This window comes from Arvicola amphibius, chromosome 10, assembly GCF_903992535.2.
Source record: "Arvicola amphibius chromosome 10, mArvAmp1.2, whole genome shotgun sequence".
In the NCBI taxonomy this organism is placed as follows: Eukaryota; Metazoa; Chordata; class Mammalia; order Rodentia; family Cricetidae; genus Arvicola; species Arvicola amphibius.
Window position 1 is genome coordinate 3,019,285 of NC_052056.1, and position 18,929 is coordinate 3,038,213.

Consider the following 18,929-nt stretch of genomic DNA (forward strand, 5'->3'; position numbering starts at 1 on the left):
AATAGGATCCTAGCACCCAGGTAAAACCCAGGCATGACAGCATGCGCCTGTAATCATTGCATTGGGCGGCGACACAGGATCACTCACGGTGCTCACTAGGAGATCAAACTACCCAGCTCCAGGTTCAAGAAGAGTTACGGTCCTCCAAAATGAGACGGAGGACAATTTAGAAACATACCATCCATCAACGTGACCTCCACATGTGTACGCACAGACACGAGTGCACAGTCCATTAACATGACCTCCACATGTGTACGCACAGACACGAGTGCACAGTCCATCAACGTGACCTCCACATGTGTACGCACAGACACGAGTGCACAGTCCATCAACGTGACCTCCACATGTGTACGCACAGACACGAGTGCACAGTCCATTAACATGACCTCTACATGTGTACGCACAGACACGAGTGCACAGTCCATCAACGTGACCTCCACATGTGTACGCACAGACACGAGTGCACAGTCCATCAACGTGACCTCCACATGTGTACGCACAGACATGAGTGCACAGTCCATCAACGTGACCTCCACATGTGTACGCACAGACGGGAGTGCACAGTCAATCAACGTGACCTCCACATGTGTACGCACAGACACGAGTGCACAGGCGCATGGGGCCAGTGGCTTTCTCATTTGTTGATGACCATGCTGAGCAGAGAAACAGACACAGTCATGAGTTGTCTCATGGATGGGCTTTTCTCCTGTTCTAGAGAGTTGGATTGTTTCATAAGTACTGCATGTAGTAGCCATACAATGTATCATTCAAGCAGTGCATGTAGTAGCCATACAATGTATCATTCAAGCAGTGCATGTAATAGCCATACAATGTATCATTCAAGCAGTGCATGTAATAGCCATACAATGTATCAGTCAAGCAGCTGAAACTTCTAAGTAAAATTTGCCTTTGATGATTTGCTCATGGACTCTTAAACACAACCATAGGCTTACCCCTTGCTTAAGCACAGAAAAAAAAAATGCCCCCATTGGGACAAGTTTCTATATTCTTCTCACAAAATAATGAAACTGTCAGAGGACAGAGAGTGAGCAAACACCAGCCAGCTCTTTATGGATCTTGAGCATTCAAACATCATGGTATTTGGAGGCATCTGGGTAATTCACAGCTTTTTTATTTTTTGCTTCATTTACCATCCAGATGTTCACCATCATGCAAGCGTTGTTTGAAACCCTATTTAACTAATAACACAGAGTGGAAAAAGCCGTGTCTCTGTCTGGCTGTCCTTTGGTGTCGTGTCTCCCTTTACTCTTTTGAGGACCTGTTTCTCAGAGTCTCCTGGAACATGGGGTTCCACCAGATGCCTAGGTGTCAGCCTTCACAGTTCTTTTTCTAATCTTTGTGACCATTCTGCGACCTGTCTGCTTGAATTATAGATTGCATTTGTCAAATAATGACAGATGCAATTGGATGTCTTCTAAGACCTTTGAAATTCAAGTTCCTTGTGTTGCGATTGAAGTTGGTACTGTCTGCCCTGCACAGTCAAGGCTAGGATGCTTTAGAACTGCAGCTAAGCACTTCTAGGCTGGGCAGCTCCAACTTTTACAGTGTGCAGTGAAGAAAACAAAGGTATTTTGTTTTGTTTTCTACTTTCTTAAGTAGAAAGTAGGAAGGCAGGCCTTTGAAACTATGTAAAATATGGTCCCTTAAATGTTGGAAATGGTTCTGTGACACCATGTCCTTTGGGATGTTGTGAATCTCCTTTTCTGTTTCTTCACCATCCAGGAGGCCTTATCGGTTGTGAGTGAGGACCAGTCACTATTTGAGTGTGCCTACGGAACACCACACCTGGCTAAGACAGAGATGACTGCATCCTCGTCCAGTGACTATGGTCAGTCATCCAAGATGAGTCCTCGAGTCCCTCAGCAGGACTGGCTGTCTCAACCCCCAGCCAGGGTCACCATCAAGATGGAATGCAACCCTAGCCAGGTGAATGGTTCCAGGTAAGCAATGCTGGCCTTGCCTCTCCCAAACCTCGATTCTTCTCCCTGCTGAGATGTGTAGCTTCTTTGCTCTGCTCAAGGACTCTCAGAGAGTGAGGCCACTAACGGGCAACACGGGGCACTTCTAGGAAAACATTCTCTCAGGTGGTTGGGCTGAGGACAGAGGCTGCAAAACTGGTAGTGCATTTACCAAGAACTTTCTTTGAAGACTGCTGCTCAATTCTGTGTCCCAGGTGTGAGGGCTGAGTGGGAGTGGGGGCTTGTTCACATGGCAGAGTTCATTCCTGAGGCTTTATCGCCTGGAAAAGACTGCTCTCTTGTGTTTCTATGGAGACAGTGTCAGCTAGTGGCCAGGCAGTGGAGCATCTGCCCAAACTACACGATTTTGCTTGTGGGTCCCCTTGTATGCACACTCAGACTTAGCCCGCTATCTCCACTTTCGCTGTTCCCTTTTAATGTACTTAATGCATGATGCTTTTTTTCTCAATATAAGCTTCTCAAGTCTCACGTAGTTGCTGTTTCTTGAGTTTGTTATGAGAATGTAGCTGACACCTAGAATGTTTTATCAAACCATCCCGAGCAATCCAAAGCATTCCAGTACACAGAAGTTTGAAAAGTAGCAGAAGGGACAGGGAGATTGCTCAGGTGAAGCATTTGCCACATGAATCCCCTGAACCTACGCAAAACTATGGATAGTAAGTAGCATTTGTCTGTAATAGCACTACCCTAGCAACAAGATGGGAAGCAGAGGCTGGAGACTCTCGGGGAACTCTGGGGGCTGGCTAGCCTGATGTAAACAGTGTCAAACCATGAGAAGACAGATCTCAAAAATAAATAAATAAATAAATAAATAAATAAATAAATAAATAAATAGAAGCTGTAAGGTGCAGATTGACACAGTTGTCCTTAGAATTCCTTAATGTGCTGTGGCACCCCCCTTCCCGAGAGAGAGAGAGAGAGAGAGAGAGAGAGAGAGAGAGAGAGAGAGAGAGCAGGCAGGCAGAGAGAGGTAGGTAGCGTTAATTTCCATTATGGTATCCTATATATACCCAAGGGAATGACTGTTAAACCCAGAGACACAGGCAGGATGATTTCTTTTAAATCCCCTATGATCTCCGTTATACACAGGTCCTAAGAACAGTTCCCATTTCCTTGTGTTTCATGAACACAAAGCTCCTTTATCACCAATAAATCAATGACCCTCTAATCAGCACTAGGGGGACGGCATGTTCCCCTCTGATGGATGAGGAAACCGCCGAGCGGGCATTGGCTGGCTAGCCCAGACATGCAGCTCAGAAGGACGCCCAGACATGCAGCTCAGAAGGACTCAGAATTGGGCTGGCAACCAAAAGTGCTGGGCTCAATGCGCTCAGAGGGTCTCTTTGTCACATGTGTGTCTCCATGCTAGCTATGTTTAAAGTGTTGTGTTTCATGCGTGCTGGAGACCACTGCACCAGCTGCCAGTGTTGTGTTAACTTGGGCGTCAATCACAGAACTTCCAAGGAGCTGTTAGCTGTATGGCTGCTGGGGCAGCGTGGGAGGTGGGTGGCGCCTGCTCTCCGAGAAGGTGGCCGTTTCTGTGTGTCTGCTTTCATCCCCACCCGCAGACAAGGGGCAACAGGAGGACTCAGTGATTGGCTATGTCGATTCCCTTCAGGTCTGCCAAAGACTTGGCCCCTCTCCTTGTCCCTAGCCCAGTGGCTTCTCCCAACTGTCTCTGATCTGGGCTTCCATGGGGTAGGTCTTCCTGCAGTGATATGCCTTTTGAAGCCATGTTCAAAAGATGGACTCTGGCTGTGGCATTTGGCCGAGGACCCGCATGGGCCCTGCCGCTCTAAGTGACTTAATGAGTGGAGTGCATTGTGTAGCCTTGTCCTTGCCAGAGCGAGGCGTCTCCAGCCTCACAAGGCAGAACTCTTAGCTGTGACTTTCTCCGTCTATGCCTGTCTTTCCATGACTGCATAGGAGCCAGCAGAGGAGGAAGAGGAAGGACGGAGAGGAGGAGGGGAAGGGAGGGAGGAGGAGAGGGAGGAGAGGAGAAAGGAGAGAGAGACAGAATGGTGGAATACTGCTAGACCTCAGGCCCCTAAGCTCCTGAAATAAGACACAGGGTGAGCACTGTTGCTGTTCAAATTATTTTTATAAAACGTAATGAAGGGACGGCAGAGAGAAGGGAGCTGCTGCTGCTGCTGCTGCTGCTGCTGCTGCCGCTGCTGCACGAGACAGCAGGGAAGTCCTTGAGGGTCTGGCTTGTCCATGCAGGATTCTTGCAGACAGAAGCTAATTTCAAGTTGTCCTGTACACAGTGGCCATCCCCTCCCAGCTTCAGGGTTTGGTGATAATTCTGTCTCCCTCCTTTCTTCACTCAGACCTCCCTCACAGGAAACACCCTGGGGTTCCCACAATCGGAGGCTGGCAGTGTGCAAAACTGAAACCAGCTGCTCGTGCTGTACACAGAGTCCCCGGGGGCGCCAGGCTCTCCCAGCTGCCAGCCGCCAACAGCTCCGTTTGCAGCGGGGTATCCATGACTCACTGTAGGCTGGCTGCACGGGCCAGAGCTAGTGTTCCCTAAGGCATGGCCACACCAACTGCCTTCCACTGCCAGGTGGTGGGCTCCGCCCAGTAGGCTGCTTCCCCAGCCCTCTGCTCCCCTGGCCCGGGCATCCAGATCAAACAGCTACCTTTGGTAGTGCCTTTTTGCCTGCCACCCGCAGTGGCAACTCTTCTTTTATTTTAAATATCTGTACAAACTCGTATTATATATTAAACAAACACCTGAGATAACCCCTCATCTCTTTCCTTGGCTCTCCTCTCTCTTTCATCAATCGAGACGGTGGTACTTACACTTTCAGGTCATGTGTTAATATATGATTTAATGTATCAGTAAAAAAATATAACAACCATAAATGACAGAAACCATGAAATTTGTCTTTCTGAGACAGACTTAATTCACTTAATATGATTATCTCCAATTATCTTCCTTTTCTGTGAGTTATATAACTTTGCCCATTTTATGGCTGAAAAATATTCCATATGTGTGTATATGTGTGTGTAGATATATCACATTTCCTTGATGGCAATTCTTGGCTGCCTGCTTAAGGTCCCAAAGCAACTGGAATTTCATGAGCTGGGCTCCCATGCTAGGTGCCCTACTCCCAGGCCTGTCCCCAAACTTCATGGAGCCAGGAACTCATTGATTCCATCAGATGAGGGTCTCCTTGGGGTGATGCTTCTCAAAATGAGGTCCTGAGTCAGGACCTGCGGACAAGAACTCAGTGTATTTAGATCTCCAGGCTCTGGAATCAGAAGAAATGTGGGTTAAATCTGCATGGCAACAAGGAACACTGCCCTCATCCTGGCATTCTGGGAGCTGAGAAGCACCACTCTGGGGTACCACTGATGGAGGGGAGAGACAACCCAGTATCTGGGTGCAGAGTCAAGGAACTAGGTCAGCTCATCAGGTAGAAAGGTCTGTGCTTAGGAGGGCTGTCCTCCACCCACAGGGGTCAGCATCTCTCTTAGGAGGGCTGTCCTCCACCCACAGGGGTCAGCATCTCTTTTAGGAGGGATGTCCTCCCACCCATAGGGGCCAGCATCTCTCTTAATTCACCACAAGGATCCTATGCCTGGTGGGGTGTGGAAGGTAGGCGATGAAGTTCCCTGGGCCTTGGCTCTCAGTGTCACCTGGGACCTACCTCACTCCTGCCTGTGGTCAATAGCAAGACGTTTTTGATGTATTTTAAAGTAGCTTTTTAAAATTTGACACAGGGACTCATGTATCCAAAGGCTATCCTTAAAGGTGCAGCGTGGCTAGGGAGGACCTTGAACTCTTGATCCCCCTGCCTCTACCTTGGACAACAGGGTAGCATTTGGTTAAATACCCAATAGCAGAGGAGAAGATCTCTTGGTTAAACAGCGGGAGGACATCCTAGGATAAGTGGGTGCCCTGCAAAGGCCCCGTGATTATCCTGAACCCACAAGAAGGCTGTCGTGCTGGACATGTAGGGACCAGGAAGAGGAGTAACCAGAGAAGTTTGCAGAGGGTACCTGTGAGGACCCTGGCTTTATCGCAGTCAGCCCGGAAGCTTGCCAGCGAAGGAGCGCTGTGAGTTTATCCGGACTCCACTGCTCTGCTGGCTCCTGGGCTGAGCCTGAGAGTGGGTGCTCTTGTAGGACACTGGGGTGTGTTGTCCTGGGTCTCTGCAGAGCAGCAGAGCGGCAGGGGCAGGGACAGACATGTCAGGATACGCATTCGCGGGGACAGGAGCTAAGCTGTCTGCTACTGGAGTGGACAGGGTGAGGAAGAAAGGAAGCAAGGGTAGAGGCTGTCATCAAGCACACTGGGCAAACAAGAGCTAGAAAGCAACTCGGGTTCACAGCCCAGGCTCCTCTTCAGTGACCTCTTTCTCACTGTGACTGGGCTCCAACAAATACCAGGTAAACATGGCGGACACTCCTGCCTCAGTTGGTGCTGTGAGCCTTCACCCATTCCAGCCCAAGGGATTTTTACCTACAGGTGGAGGCTGGCAATGTCTGAAAAACACTGTGTATGTGGTATGTATATCTGTGTGTGTGTTGTGTGTGTGTGTGTGTGTGCTGTGCATGCACACATGAATGTGTGCATTGTGTGTGCATGTATTGTACACGTATGCACATTCCTCCTCATTCCCTCCGAGCCTCCCCACTTAGCTGGACATTTCCTTTGCTGGCAGGGATGGCAAGGTCTTCTCCAGGGAATGGTAGCACAGTAGTGTGTGCCCCCTCCTCTCCCCTCTCTGATTTCACGTCTGTGCTTGACCTGATCTGGTCAGAGTTGCTGTTCTACGTCTGTCTCTCACCTTTGCGCCAACCCCACAGGGTCTTTCATGGGAACTGCGCCACTCTTCCTGATGGCCCTCGGTGATCTTCACTGCACTAGAAACAGAACGCTAAAGTCCTGTGTTGGGGCTCGCTCCTCATGCTTTGTCTGCCACTGTTAGAAATGGTTCTGTGTACCTGTTGCACATGATCCCTAACGCAGCTCTTCAGGGCCAAGCACTCTCTTTCTTTGTGTAGCGAACTCGGCTTGAATGTGTGAAGCAGCTCACAGGCCTCTTTTCCCATTTGCTTTTTTTTTCTCACTTGGGTTTGCTGTACATATGCTTTCTTGTACGTGGGGAGCCTTCGGCATTATTTGGGGTCAGTGACATTCCCTGGACTAATTGCATTTGCTCCTTTCTGCCTCGGGGCTCTGACTTGAACTGGCAAGCAAGTTGCCTCCTAATTAAGCTCGGCTGCCCTCCAGGCTGTGGCTGGCACAGTGCTTGGAGACTTTCAAATGAGTGGTTTTTCCTAACAGTAATGGTGAGTGTCTTAGTCAGCTTGGGTTTCTATGACAAAAATACCCAGGACTGCCTGGCTTATAAACAACACGAGTGTGTTCCTCGTATTTCCAGAGGGTGAGAAACCCGCACCAGGGCACCGGCAGATTTGGTGTCTGGTGGACACCTGCTTCCTGCTCACTGAGGGAAGCTTCCTGCTGCAGCCTCGCATGACTGAGGAGCGAACTCTGTTCTCTCTCTGTCTCTGCCTGCCTCTCTCTGTCTTTGTCTGTTTCTGTCTCTTTTATGTCTCTATGTATCTGTCTCTCTGCATCTCCATATGTCTCTGTCTCTGTGTCACTGTTTCTCAATGTCTCTGCCTCTCTGTGTCTCTCTGTCCATCCCTCTCTGCCTCTCTGTCTCTGTCTGTCCCTGTCTATGTGTTGTCTCTGTCTCTGTCTCTCTCTGTCTTTGTCTTTGTCTAGCTCTATCTCTCCGAATCTCCGTCTGTCTCCCTCTCCTTGTCTATCTCTGTCTCTTCTCTTTGTTGCGCTCTCTCTCTCTCTCTCTCTCTCTCTTTCTCTCTCTCTCTCTCCCCACCATCTCTCTCCTGCTAGCTTCGAATGCCTGTCTGCAGTCGTGATGTGAGCACCACAGGTTGACCTCACATAGCCTACTCAGTTGCTCTTCTCTTCACGTTACTCTTACCAAGGCTGGGTGTCTCACTGGTCCCGGAGCTTTTTAACGAGCTCATCTGGCTAATCTGGCTATTTAGGCTCTCTGGAGACACCCTGTCTCTGCGCCCCACAAGCTCTGGCATTATAGGCAGCATCCACCTAGCTTTTATGTGGCTGCTAGGGCTCTGAACTCTTGCGTGACAAACACTTTATCCAGTGAGCCATCCCCCAACCCTGGAGTCTTCGTGTATAAAGACACCAATCCCACCCTGAGGGGAGTGCTCCGTCCTGAGGGCTCTGTCCTTGTGTCCTGGAGTCCTTCCAGAGTTCACACAACTCCGTCAGAATTCAGTGGGGACCCACCCGCACCTGCCACAGAGGGACCTGTTAGCAGTGGCTCCTTTTACTCGTGTGGACCCCATGCTGCAAAAGGGAGATGTGGTACACAGAGGACAAGGTTAGGGAGGGCACAGAAGGTCTGTCATTTCCTGTCTCGCTCCCCTTCCTTGTTTCTCCTCAGTGTCCTGCCATTGTTACTCCCTTTGAAGGTCAAACACATGCAGACCACTTTGTAAAAGAAGGGACACAAGGCTGCAGTCCTCCCCAGGGTTGCTGAAGGGCTGCTGCTGGGGAGAAAGGGCCTGACCCTGGCATTTTCTACAGTGAAAGTGAAGTCATCAGTTGATCAGAATTGACATATTTTGAAACACAAAAATCCAAAGCTTGGGGATGCACTTATAGCTCGGTAGAGCTTGCTGTACGAGCATGAGGACCTGTGCCTGGATCCCTAGCATCCATGTTAAAGCTGGGCCTGGCAGTGTGGCACATGCCTCTAATCTCACCCTTGGTGGGGGCAGAGACAGGTATATCCTCCCTGGGTTTCCTTGGCAAGCTCTCCTGGACTGATTGGCAATCTGTCAGTTCTAGCGAGGGACCCCGTCTCAAAAAACAAGCTGGAAGTATACCAAGAAGTGACATCTGACATCAACCTCTGGCTTCCTCATGTGTGCACATATGTGTACTACACAGAATCAAACACACACACACGCAGTACATATACCACACACATAACATACAATATACTTCACACGCACATGAAATGCACATACATACAGACACATCACACACACATGAATATACACACACATACCATACACCACACATACACATGAATACACACATAGACACACGCACACCACACACATACATGCACACACAGAGAAACAAGCACACCATATATCTCTCTCTGTCACACAGACACATGCACACACATGACATACACACTCACGCATGCATACACACAGACATACACACACTCACACATGAATACACACATAGATATTCTCACACATGCACACATGCAAACAACACACCCTGAGAGCCCCAGAATGATGACTCAGTGGTTTTTTTTTTCTCTCTGGAAAATATCTCTCAAAGAAAGCTGAAGAAACTCACATGTAGCAGAGATGCTGTGTCCAGTCTTCGCTGAGGAACCATAGAAGTCATAATCTAATCCTAAACCTCAATCCCTCCACAAAATTTGAATTTCCCTCTAGTCCTCAAGACCCAAATGAGGCACTGTCCTGTCCTGCTGATAGCCATTTTTGGCTATAAATAGAAACATGTATTTAAATAATTAAACTTCTCCGGGGAAATGTCAGGCCCCATCGTGGAGACAAAGAACTAACTGTTGTCGAGTTAGCATTTAATTAATTTTGCCTTTGACTGCTTCAGAGAAGGGGAGGACCAGGGTTGCTGGGAAGAGGGAGAGATTCCAGGTGTAAGAGAATATTTAGCCAGAGTAAAAATAACCCTCAGCTGTGAAGACAAGCGTGCACGGTTTCAGTTTGAGCCCGAGCTACACATGAGTCACGCCGGGCCCCACCCGCCGCTTGGGCCGTGGGGTCTGAAGCAGCTTTTCCACTGCGTCTGATTCAGAAATAAAACAGACCCACAAATTACCCCGGAGCTGGCCAGACAATCCCCTCCTTGTCTGGGGTCCTAAAAATACCTTTTGTGGGGAGTTGCTTCCATTCCCGCTGTGAAACCTGGGAAGGGTGGTTTGGCTAATTAACGCAGGGCAGGGGCTCTGGGGGTTAGATTGAGTTATACTCTGGTGGGACCCAGGCCTGGAGAACTCATCTCAGCCAGCCCCACGTGGGTTGGGGGTGGCCATGGAAATGACTTTCCTCTCTTAGGATGCTGCACCTCCATGCATCTTTATTAACGTGAGTGTGTGTGTGTGTATGGTCTGTGTGTGTATGCGCACACGTGTGTGTGTGTGTGTGCGTGTGTGTGTTTGCGTGTGTGTATGTGCGTGTGTGTGTGCGTGTGTGTGTGCGCATGTGTGTTTGTGTGTGTGCGTGCGTGCGTGTGTGTATGTGTGTGTGTATGTGTGTATGTGCATGTGTGTGTGCGTGTGTGTGTATGTGTGTGCGTGTGTGTGTATGTGTGTGCGTGTGTGTGTAGGTACCCCTTTTCTGTAGCACACATAGAAGCAAGATGACGACCTGGCCGTCATTCCTCAGGGTCTCTCACTGGCCTGGAGTTCACCCAGGAGGCTAGGCTGCCTGACCACTGAGTTCCAGGGATCCCCTGTCTCCAGCTTCCCTAGGCTGGTTTTTCACTTGGTTCTGAGGATCAAGCTCAGATCACCATCTTAGTAAAGGCGAGAATTTTACTGACTGCGCTATCTCGCCAGCCGTAACATGTGATCATCCTGGAATATGAAATTCAAGTAAGGGGCCTTAGCCTCCTCAGTGTGGCCCCCTGAGGACAGCGATACTGATGTCTCCCTGCTCCTGAGGCAGTACTTGCTATAGAATGCTGTAGGCACATTTGTAGGTGTGGGGATGAGGTGATCTGCCCAGGGGAGTGTGCTCTCCCTGTAGGTCAAGGTCAGCGGCAGGTTGGATCTAGCTGCTTGGGTTTGTCTCTGGGAAGGAGAATCCTGTCATAGCAGCAAGGACATTTGAAAGGACAGCTAGGAATGTCCCAGTGTAGGACAAAGAGTAAGGCCCTGAAGACTCACCTTTCTGTGCAGGGAATGAGAGAGCTAGGGGACGGAGAACCGGCCTTGAAGGACATCCAGGTGTTTGACAGGTTTGGCGGGCAGGCTCTACCTACCCCAAACGAAGGTGCCTGGGTTTCCCAAGTTCCACCTTGACTGACCTTGGGCTTTGTGCAGGGCTGAGAGTCTCCTCTCACTCTTCTAAAGGGAGGGTGAACCCCGCGTTTGCACCCGGTAACACCCTAGAGAAGTGAGGGCCATCACAGCCACCAGGGTGGTGACAGGTGACACACAGCATGGACAGCAGCCACACTCGTCGGGCTAATGGCCAGGGCTCTGCCACTTACTGTGGCTTATTCCATGATGGAACCTGCCCTGCCGTAAGTAGACACCACGTCAGAAAACAGACTGCAGACGCCGAGTTTATTTTGTTTCCCAAAGACCGAAAGACCTCATCTTATATTTCTTAGTAGGTTTTTCCAGGGTTATTACCCTCTCTTAAGAAATAAAAAAAGGACGTATGGTAACAACTGAGAGAGGCTTTCTTCTTGGGCCATACGCCATTTCCCAGCGGCCTGTTGTCTGTCCTGGTCCTCAACCGTCTCTTCACTGGTCGACGATCTGAGTCAGGTCATGCCCTTTCAGCTCTCTTGGCCTGGGGCTCTCTGCTCTGGGTTCCTTTTGTCCACCATCTCTGAGGAACGTGCACCCTGCAGTGCAGCCCCTGAATCTTCCAGGGAAGAACCTGTGGCCTTGAACTGCAGAGTCAAGTGACCCTTCCAATCAAATGTCAACATCATATGTATGTCCACATGGGCGCTGCCTTCTTCAGAGCTCTCCCGGAAGCTCTGCCTTCCTTCCATGTGGGCACCCCCAATGCAGTCAACACAATAGCGTGCCCTCCCTAGCCAGCTCCACTCCGAGGAGGAGACTCTTGGGAAAATATTCAGTACTGAGGAAAGGGAGTCTTTTGAGAGATCACCCGACCACGTCTTGCTTGGGCGAATGAACCAGTGATGTTGTAGCTGCTAAAGAGCTTGAGTTCAGGACCTTGGCTGCCAGAATTTGGATGCTAGTTCTTTCAGGACTGGTCATGTAGCTTTGGGCGAGCCGTCCCATCACTCCACGATTTATCTGTGACAGTGTGGCTTACTACGATGGGGACAGAATGAGCTCGCTTAGAGAACTGTGAGATTGTGGGTTTTTTTTTTAATTTACGTGTATGTGTGTCTGTACAAGTCTATGCTTTGGGGGGGGCACCCGTGGAGGCCAGAAGAGGGTGTCAGATCCCTTGGGACTGAACTTACATGTTGTTATAATCTGACTGATGTGGGTGTTGAAAACCCAAACTCGGGTCTTCTGGAAGTGCAGCCAGTGTTCCTAACTGCTGCGCCACCTCTCCAGGCTCCGTGAGGTGTTTAAAAGAATGCTGTCCTGTTTCTGATCCTGATAAGATTTCTTTTTCTTAAATAAAGTAATATCTCAATTGATGACTTTGAAAAAGGTTTCCTTTCTTCTGGCCCTTGTTCGTGTGTGTGTGTGTGTGTGTGTGTGTGTGTGTGTATCTGTATGTGTGTGTGTCTGTGTGTGTCTCTATGTGTGTCTTTGTGTGTGTGTGTCTGTATGTGTGTCTCTCTGTGTGTGTGTGTCTCTATGTGTGTCTGTGTGTGTGTGTGTGCATGGGCTATGCCAGGGAGTAGTTAGATCCCTAGCTAGAATAGCATGCCAGGGCTGCACTGTAGACTTTTAAACTACAATAACATGCAGCCCCGGGAGTTTACCTCAAATTAGGGTGTTTGTCTTTCAAAGCAGAACCTTTTCCCTTCACTCTGATCATTGTTCTCTGCAGGTGAAGAAGCATGGTGAGTTCAGGCCACTGTGCCTGACATTCTAGCTTGTCGCTCCTGGTAACCTCTACCCCTGTCTCCAATCTTATTTTATGTGTATAGGTGTTTTGCACTGTGTATATGTCTGTGCACTGCTTATATTCCCAGTATCCAAGGAAGCTAGTGGACATCAGATCTCCCAGGACTGGGGTTACAGATGGCTGTGAGAAGCCATGCGTATGTTGGGAATGAAAGCCAGGTCTAGAGAAGAGCAGCCAGTGCTGCTCCTGCCCTCTAAGCCCCCTCTCCACCCCACCTCATCTCTTGTGTGCTCTCTACTCTGTAAGATTTAGGAGACATCTGTTGAGCTCCTGTGAGGACCGGCTGCCATCAGGCTGGGCCCCACACGTCGGTGCCAGGTCTTCCTATGGCAAGCTCTAAGAGCTGACAAGGCAAGATGATAATGAGAATTACTCTACCTATTCAGTGTTTGCTGGAAAGCTGTGCTGGGCATTGAACCTTGCAGGAGGATCTTTCCTCTCAGAGTTAAGAGTTTCTTCGTTATTGAAAAAAGAATAACGGTCAAAATCATGGCTCATCCCTTCTTCTTCTTTTAATAACTAAATGTAATAGGGTGAGACATTATATATTTTATCTATTATTCTAGAGATATAAGTTTTGGAAATGGGTCTGACGGTTTCATTTTGGTCTTTTTTATGATGAAAGATGGGATTAGAAACTTGTTATTAACATGAATTATGCCTGCCAGTTATAAATTGAATGCAGAGTAGCTTTACTAAAGGCGCCCATGTTGTGTTTGCTTGCTTGTATAGAGACAGAGTCTCACTACATAGCCCAGGCTGGCCTCAAACTCACCCTGTAGCCCAGGCTAGCCTCAAACTCATGATCCTTCTGTTTCAACATCTACTACCCCTGGCTTTGACTGTACTTTAAATAGTTATATATAGTTTGGGCACATACTGGCATAATGCAACATGACAGCTTATTATACCCATATTTGGTGAGGGGGGTCTGCTTCATTTGGTAGAAAAACTCCCAAAATCCGTGTATGGAGTTCTTGTCCTCAGACAGGAAAATTAAACTATCAAGACTTAGAGGAGGGTTGAGGATGTGGCTCAGTAGGTAAGTACTTGTCACACAAATGTGAGGATTGGAGTTCAGACTCCCAGAATGCATGTAGAACCAGATGGGGCAGAGTGTGTGTGTGTGTGTGTGTGTGTGTGTGGTGTGTGTGTGTGTATGAGTGTGTGTGCCCACGAGTGTGTGTTGTTCTACTGTTCTAAAGCACTGTAGGAAGATCAGATATGAGATTCCTAAGAAACTCCGGGGCCAGCTAGCATGATCTACACAATGGTAAACACTCGGAGACCTTATCTCAAATAGGGAAGTAGGTGATGAGCAGCACCCGCGGTGTTGTGCTCTGGCCTCTGTGAGCACACAGTGGCACTCGTGTGTCTACGCACACACACACTTATGTGGCGATAGACAAAGAGGTGGTTAAACCCCAGTGCCACCTCGTTCTGGCCTTCACCGTTCTGGTGTCAGTGCCTCGTATACAGTAGGCACTCAATAAGTTGCAGTAGATGGACGAGCAGAGACTCTACCGTCATCTCTAATATTGCTCCTGTGCCCTGGGTACCATCTCCTGTCAAAAAAATTCCCTTCAAACCCTTAACTTCGCTCCCCAAGCATCTTTGAGACAAACATACCAAACCATTCATATAACACTAGGTTGACGGATTTTTTCCAAAGGATTAGGAAACTCAGTCTCCAGCAAAGATACTGTGTGGTTTGATATTAGGATGAGTCTCGCAGAGATAATCGTTTGCAGCCAGGAAAATATTATAACATCAAGCAGAAATCATGGCTGTGTCGACAGCACTGGAAGCACACAGGCACTGATCTGTGGGAACGTGGACGGTTATTATTTAAATTACCTTCATGTTGCCACAGCCGTGAGAACTTTATAAGATGACAGGCTGTCTTTCCCCGGGTCTTGGTAGGAACTCGGTGTGTAACCCTGGTGTGACCTGCACAGATAGCTTGTCGCTGTCTCCTTGGTGCCAGCACTGAGCTCCTCTGTGGTTCTGGATGCATTGGCAAGTAATGCCGAGAAGAAATCTGTATTTCAGAGTCCGTGGGCAATGGATCCTTGGCCAGGCCTTCCTGTTGACAGTTTTGTCAAGGCCTCTGGATGAGAAATGAATTTCACGACTCCATGTCAGCTCTGTCTTGCTCAGAAAGTAGCCCTGCACACCTGCCTGCCTTAGGTGCTTTTGCCCTTCTCAAACTCAAAGCTCAAGTCCATTGTAAGCCTGAAGTTTGGTGACTCTGCAAGTTACCTTCCAAAGATGCAGCTAACAAGCGTTGGCAGAGACAAAGGTCCTATAGAGGCGGAATCAAAGTCTTCAACACTGGATCGAACATTAAAAGTCAGGAGTCCTTGGGGTGCCTAAGATTTCCAGGAATATGGAAAATGGAAACCAAGCCACAGCGAATCCATGTGCTGGGTAGAGCTTCAGAAGCGCTTCCTAAATTCTACTTTAGTTAATATAACCAGAATGTAGAGATATCATTGCTGAGGTGATTCAGGGTTAGCCATCTGTAGGCTAGCCATCACCCCTGGGCTAGCCATCATCCCTGGGCTAGCCATCATCCTTCCTCTGTAGGGGAGCAATCATCCCTGGGCTAGCCTTCATCCCTGGGCTAGCCTTCATCCCTGGGCTAGCCTTCATCCCTGGGTAGCCATCGCCTGTGGGATAACCATCTGAGAAAACGGCCATATATCTCTTTGTTCCCTGATGAAGGTAGATTTCTTCTGTTTTAGAAAATATTTATTTTGTTTTATGTATATGTATGTTCTGCATACATGTATGTATGTGCATACCTAGTGCCTTTAGCAGTCAAAAGAGGGCTTTGGATCTCCTGAGCTACCATGTGGGTGTTGGGAATTGAGTTTGGGGTCTCTGCAAGAGCAGCATGTGCCCTTAACTGCTGAACTGTCTCTTTAGCTTCTAAATCTGGTTTTCTTACTTGCTGTTTACCTGTAAGGCCTGATTCCTATAGCTCTCAAATATCACTTAAACACACACACACACACACACACACACACACTACACACACACACAAACTCATACACACACACACACACACACACACACACACACACGGACACTTTTCCTGGGAAAGGCATGTTAATCTTTTTGCAAAGACAGTGACTGCCTTCCTGATGGTCCCTGTGGCCTATCCCCAGGGTCAGTGGGGACAGCTCTTCTCATATGCAGTGCTATCTTCAGGTCACTTTCTGGTTCTCTCAGGCCACTCTTCAGCACCTCCTCACCTCGGTCCCCTACCTTCTCCAGCTTCCCCACTGCGCCCTGACCCCCATCACCATCAGTCTTTAGTCCCCCAGATCCTGTGTTTGGCACAGGGATGGGAACCCAAGAGCAGATTTTCCCTGAGGTTTCCAAAGAAGCATCACCCCAGGAAAGCATGGCTGAGCAGTCCGGGCCCTGGTGTCTCTCTGCCGCTAGCCCTGTTTGCTGTCACTCTGCAAGAATGAACACCAGCTCGCTGTTCCCTGAGTGTTCCCAGTCAGCTGTCACAGAGGGAGTCTGGACACGACAGTTTCAGAAAGAGTTGGTTAGCAAAATAGAAGCCAGACAGCAGCTTGGCTTCCCACGTATGGGCTCCGTGTTTCTCCAGAGCGTGGGCCCCAGCATGGTCGCAGGCGGCAGTGCAGGCTGCTTAGACAACAGGAACACTTTACTCATGGTTCTGAAGATGGGGCAGCCAAGGTCAGGTGCCAGAGAGCGCCATGTCCACTGACCCAAGGGCGTTCTCTTTGGGTCAGGGGTGGCTGCATCCTCACATGGAGGGAGTGAAACAATGGGGAAAGTCTCTCTTTCTCTTTGTTCCTGTTTGTTTGTCTCATGCGTGTGTGTATGCATGTGTGTGTGCAGGTATACACATTCATGCGCTTGCCCGTGGAGGCCAGAGTTCAGTGCCTGGTGTGGTTCTCCGTCACTTCCACTTTATTCTCTGAGACAAGGTCTCCTCCTGAAGCATGGAGCTCACCGACAGGTCGGACTGGCTGGGCAGCGCTGGGACCATGGGTGCACACACTGCATGCTGGGCTTTTTAGTGGATCCTCAGGTCCAGCTCCAGTCTTTATGTTTGATAAGCGATTCGCCCACTGAGACAGCGCCCCAGTTCCTCACCAACTTCTCATCCTTTTGTCATTGGCTCTACCGTCCTGACCTGAGATAAATCTGGTTACCCACGTATACCATTGCATGGGGCTTAGAGCTTCAGTGTGTGAATTTGGGGTGCCATAATATTCTGACCTTTTTTGTTTGTTTGTTTGTTTTTTCAAGACAGGGTTTCTCTATAGGTTTGGATCCTGTCCTGGAATTAGCTCTTGTAGGCCAGGCTGGCCTCGAAGTCACAGAGATCCTCCTGCCTCAGCTTCCCAAGTTGTAATGCTTTCATGGTCTTTCCCACCTCGCCTGTCCTTGGACCCCTCCATGAGTCACGAGCCCCGAGCCCTGCCCTCTGGGTACCCTGCTGACAGCAGAACCTGTCTTCTTCTCCCACAGGAACTCTCCTGACGCATGCAGCGTGACCAAAGGCGGGAAGATGGTGGACAGCCCTGATCCCGTGGGGATGAGCTATAGCAGCTACATGGAGGAGAAGCACATGCCGCCCCCCAACATGACCACAAGCGAGCGCAGAGTGATCGTCCCCGCAGGTCAGAGTCTTGGAGTCTCACTCTGGTTAACAATCCCTCCTCCCAGGAAAGATGGGCCATTCCTGTGGTTTACAGATCTCTGTCAGGGATGATACAGCCTCCATTCCTGCTTGGGTCTGCTCTCTGCTTCACCCCATGTCACTCAGCCCCGTGTCAGTCTGTCTCCTTGTTCTCCGTGAGTGCCTGCTATACCAGAGACTGAGAGTGGGTGGAAGGATAGAGTTTCCGTGGCTGGGCACACACAAGAGGATGTAGAAACCCAAGGGGAGCCCACCCCAGCCACCCCTGCCTCTGGCTTCCCACTTCATTTCTTCACCCGAGGCAAACCAAGTTCTAGCCATGTAAGATGGAGGACCAGGCTGAGCCGAGATCTGCCTGCGTCCATTTTATCCTTGTGGAATCATGACGCGTGGTGTCACTTTGGGCTATCTCATATTTCTGAGGTGTCATCAGGGTGCTTCGATGTTAGCAAAGTCTTTTTGAGCGAGAAGGGGCCTGACTTAGGCCTTTCCACAGAGGAACGTGGGGTGAGGAATCAGCTCGGTGGACTTTCCATGAGTGTCAGCAGGTCTCGTTCAGAGGCACTCGTTCAGTGATGGCCCGACAGACCAAAAGGTGCTTCTGCAGATGGCGTCCGGCTTGCACAGAGCAGTGGGCTGTTTCTTCATTCTGAAGAAAGCTGCTTTCAGCTGTGCCCTCCTCGGGTTGCTTCATGCCAGCGTAGGCAGTTATTCAGTTAATGGTGTTGGTACGACAGTGAGCTGTGGATGGTTTTGCAAGTTGCGAATCTTTCAGTTATTGGTCAAGCTCCAGGTATGTGTGTTCACACGTCCACAGACGGGGACACACACACACACACACACACACACACACACACACTAGCAGTAGCAGAAGCTGTTGTATCCATCCCTACAGCAGCAATACAGGTTTTCTAGATGCCTCACTCAGGCACTCGGCGTGTGGAGAGCTCTGCACACATTGAAATCTCCAGACCTAAGTGTCTGGTTCCTGGAGCTCCTGCTGGTTAGATGTAGTGCCTGGTACCCAACGGTGTGAGCTGAAACCTTAATTGTTGTCAGGCATTTGCTCTTTCCGTCACTGCCAGCTGACATTCATATCAGACAGAGCATGGGGGTGGGGGAGAGAGAGACAGAGATAGACATACACAAAGGCAGGATAGACTCAACTTTAAGAGTAAAGGGATGAGGTGTGTGGCCAAAATGAAGAATTTAACATAGAAGGAGACTCATGTGTGATACACATGGTATCCATGTAAACATGTGGTATACATGATACCCATGTAAACACATGGTACACATATCCATGTGTGCATGTGGTACAAATGGTATCATTGTAAACATGTGGTACTCATGATAACTGTGTG

At 49.2% G+C, this 18,929-nt stretch overlaps 1 protein-coding gene across 2 annotated transcripts in view; it reads left to right on the plus strand.

Moving 5' to 3' along the window:
* The window catches only part of Erg (ETS transcription factor ERG), a 96,134-nt gene that overhangs the window by 46,889 nt on the left and 30,316 nt on the right, over positions 1-18,929 (plus strand). For both annotated transcript variants that reach the window (XM_038346432.1, XM_038346433.1), the window contains exons 2-3: positions 1,744-1,961; positions 17,394-17,545. In XM_038346432.1, coding sequence (XP_038202360.1) covers positions 1,744-1,961; positions 17,394-17,545 — 370 coding nt within the window. The remainder of the gene's footprint in view (positions 1-1,743; positions 1,962-17,393; positions 17,546-18,929) is intronic.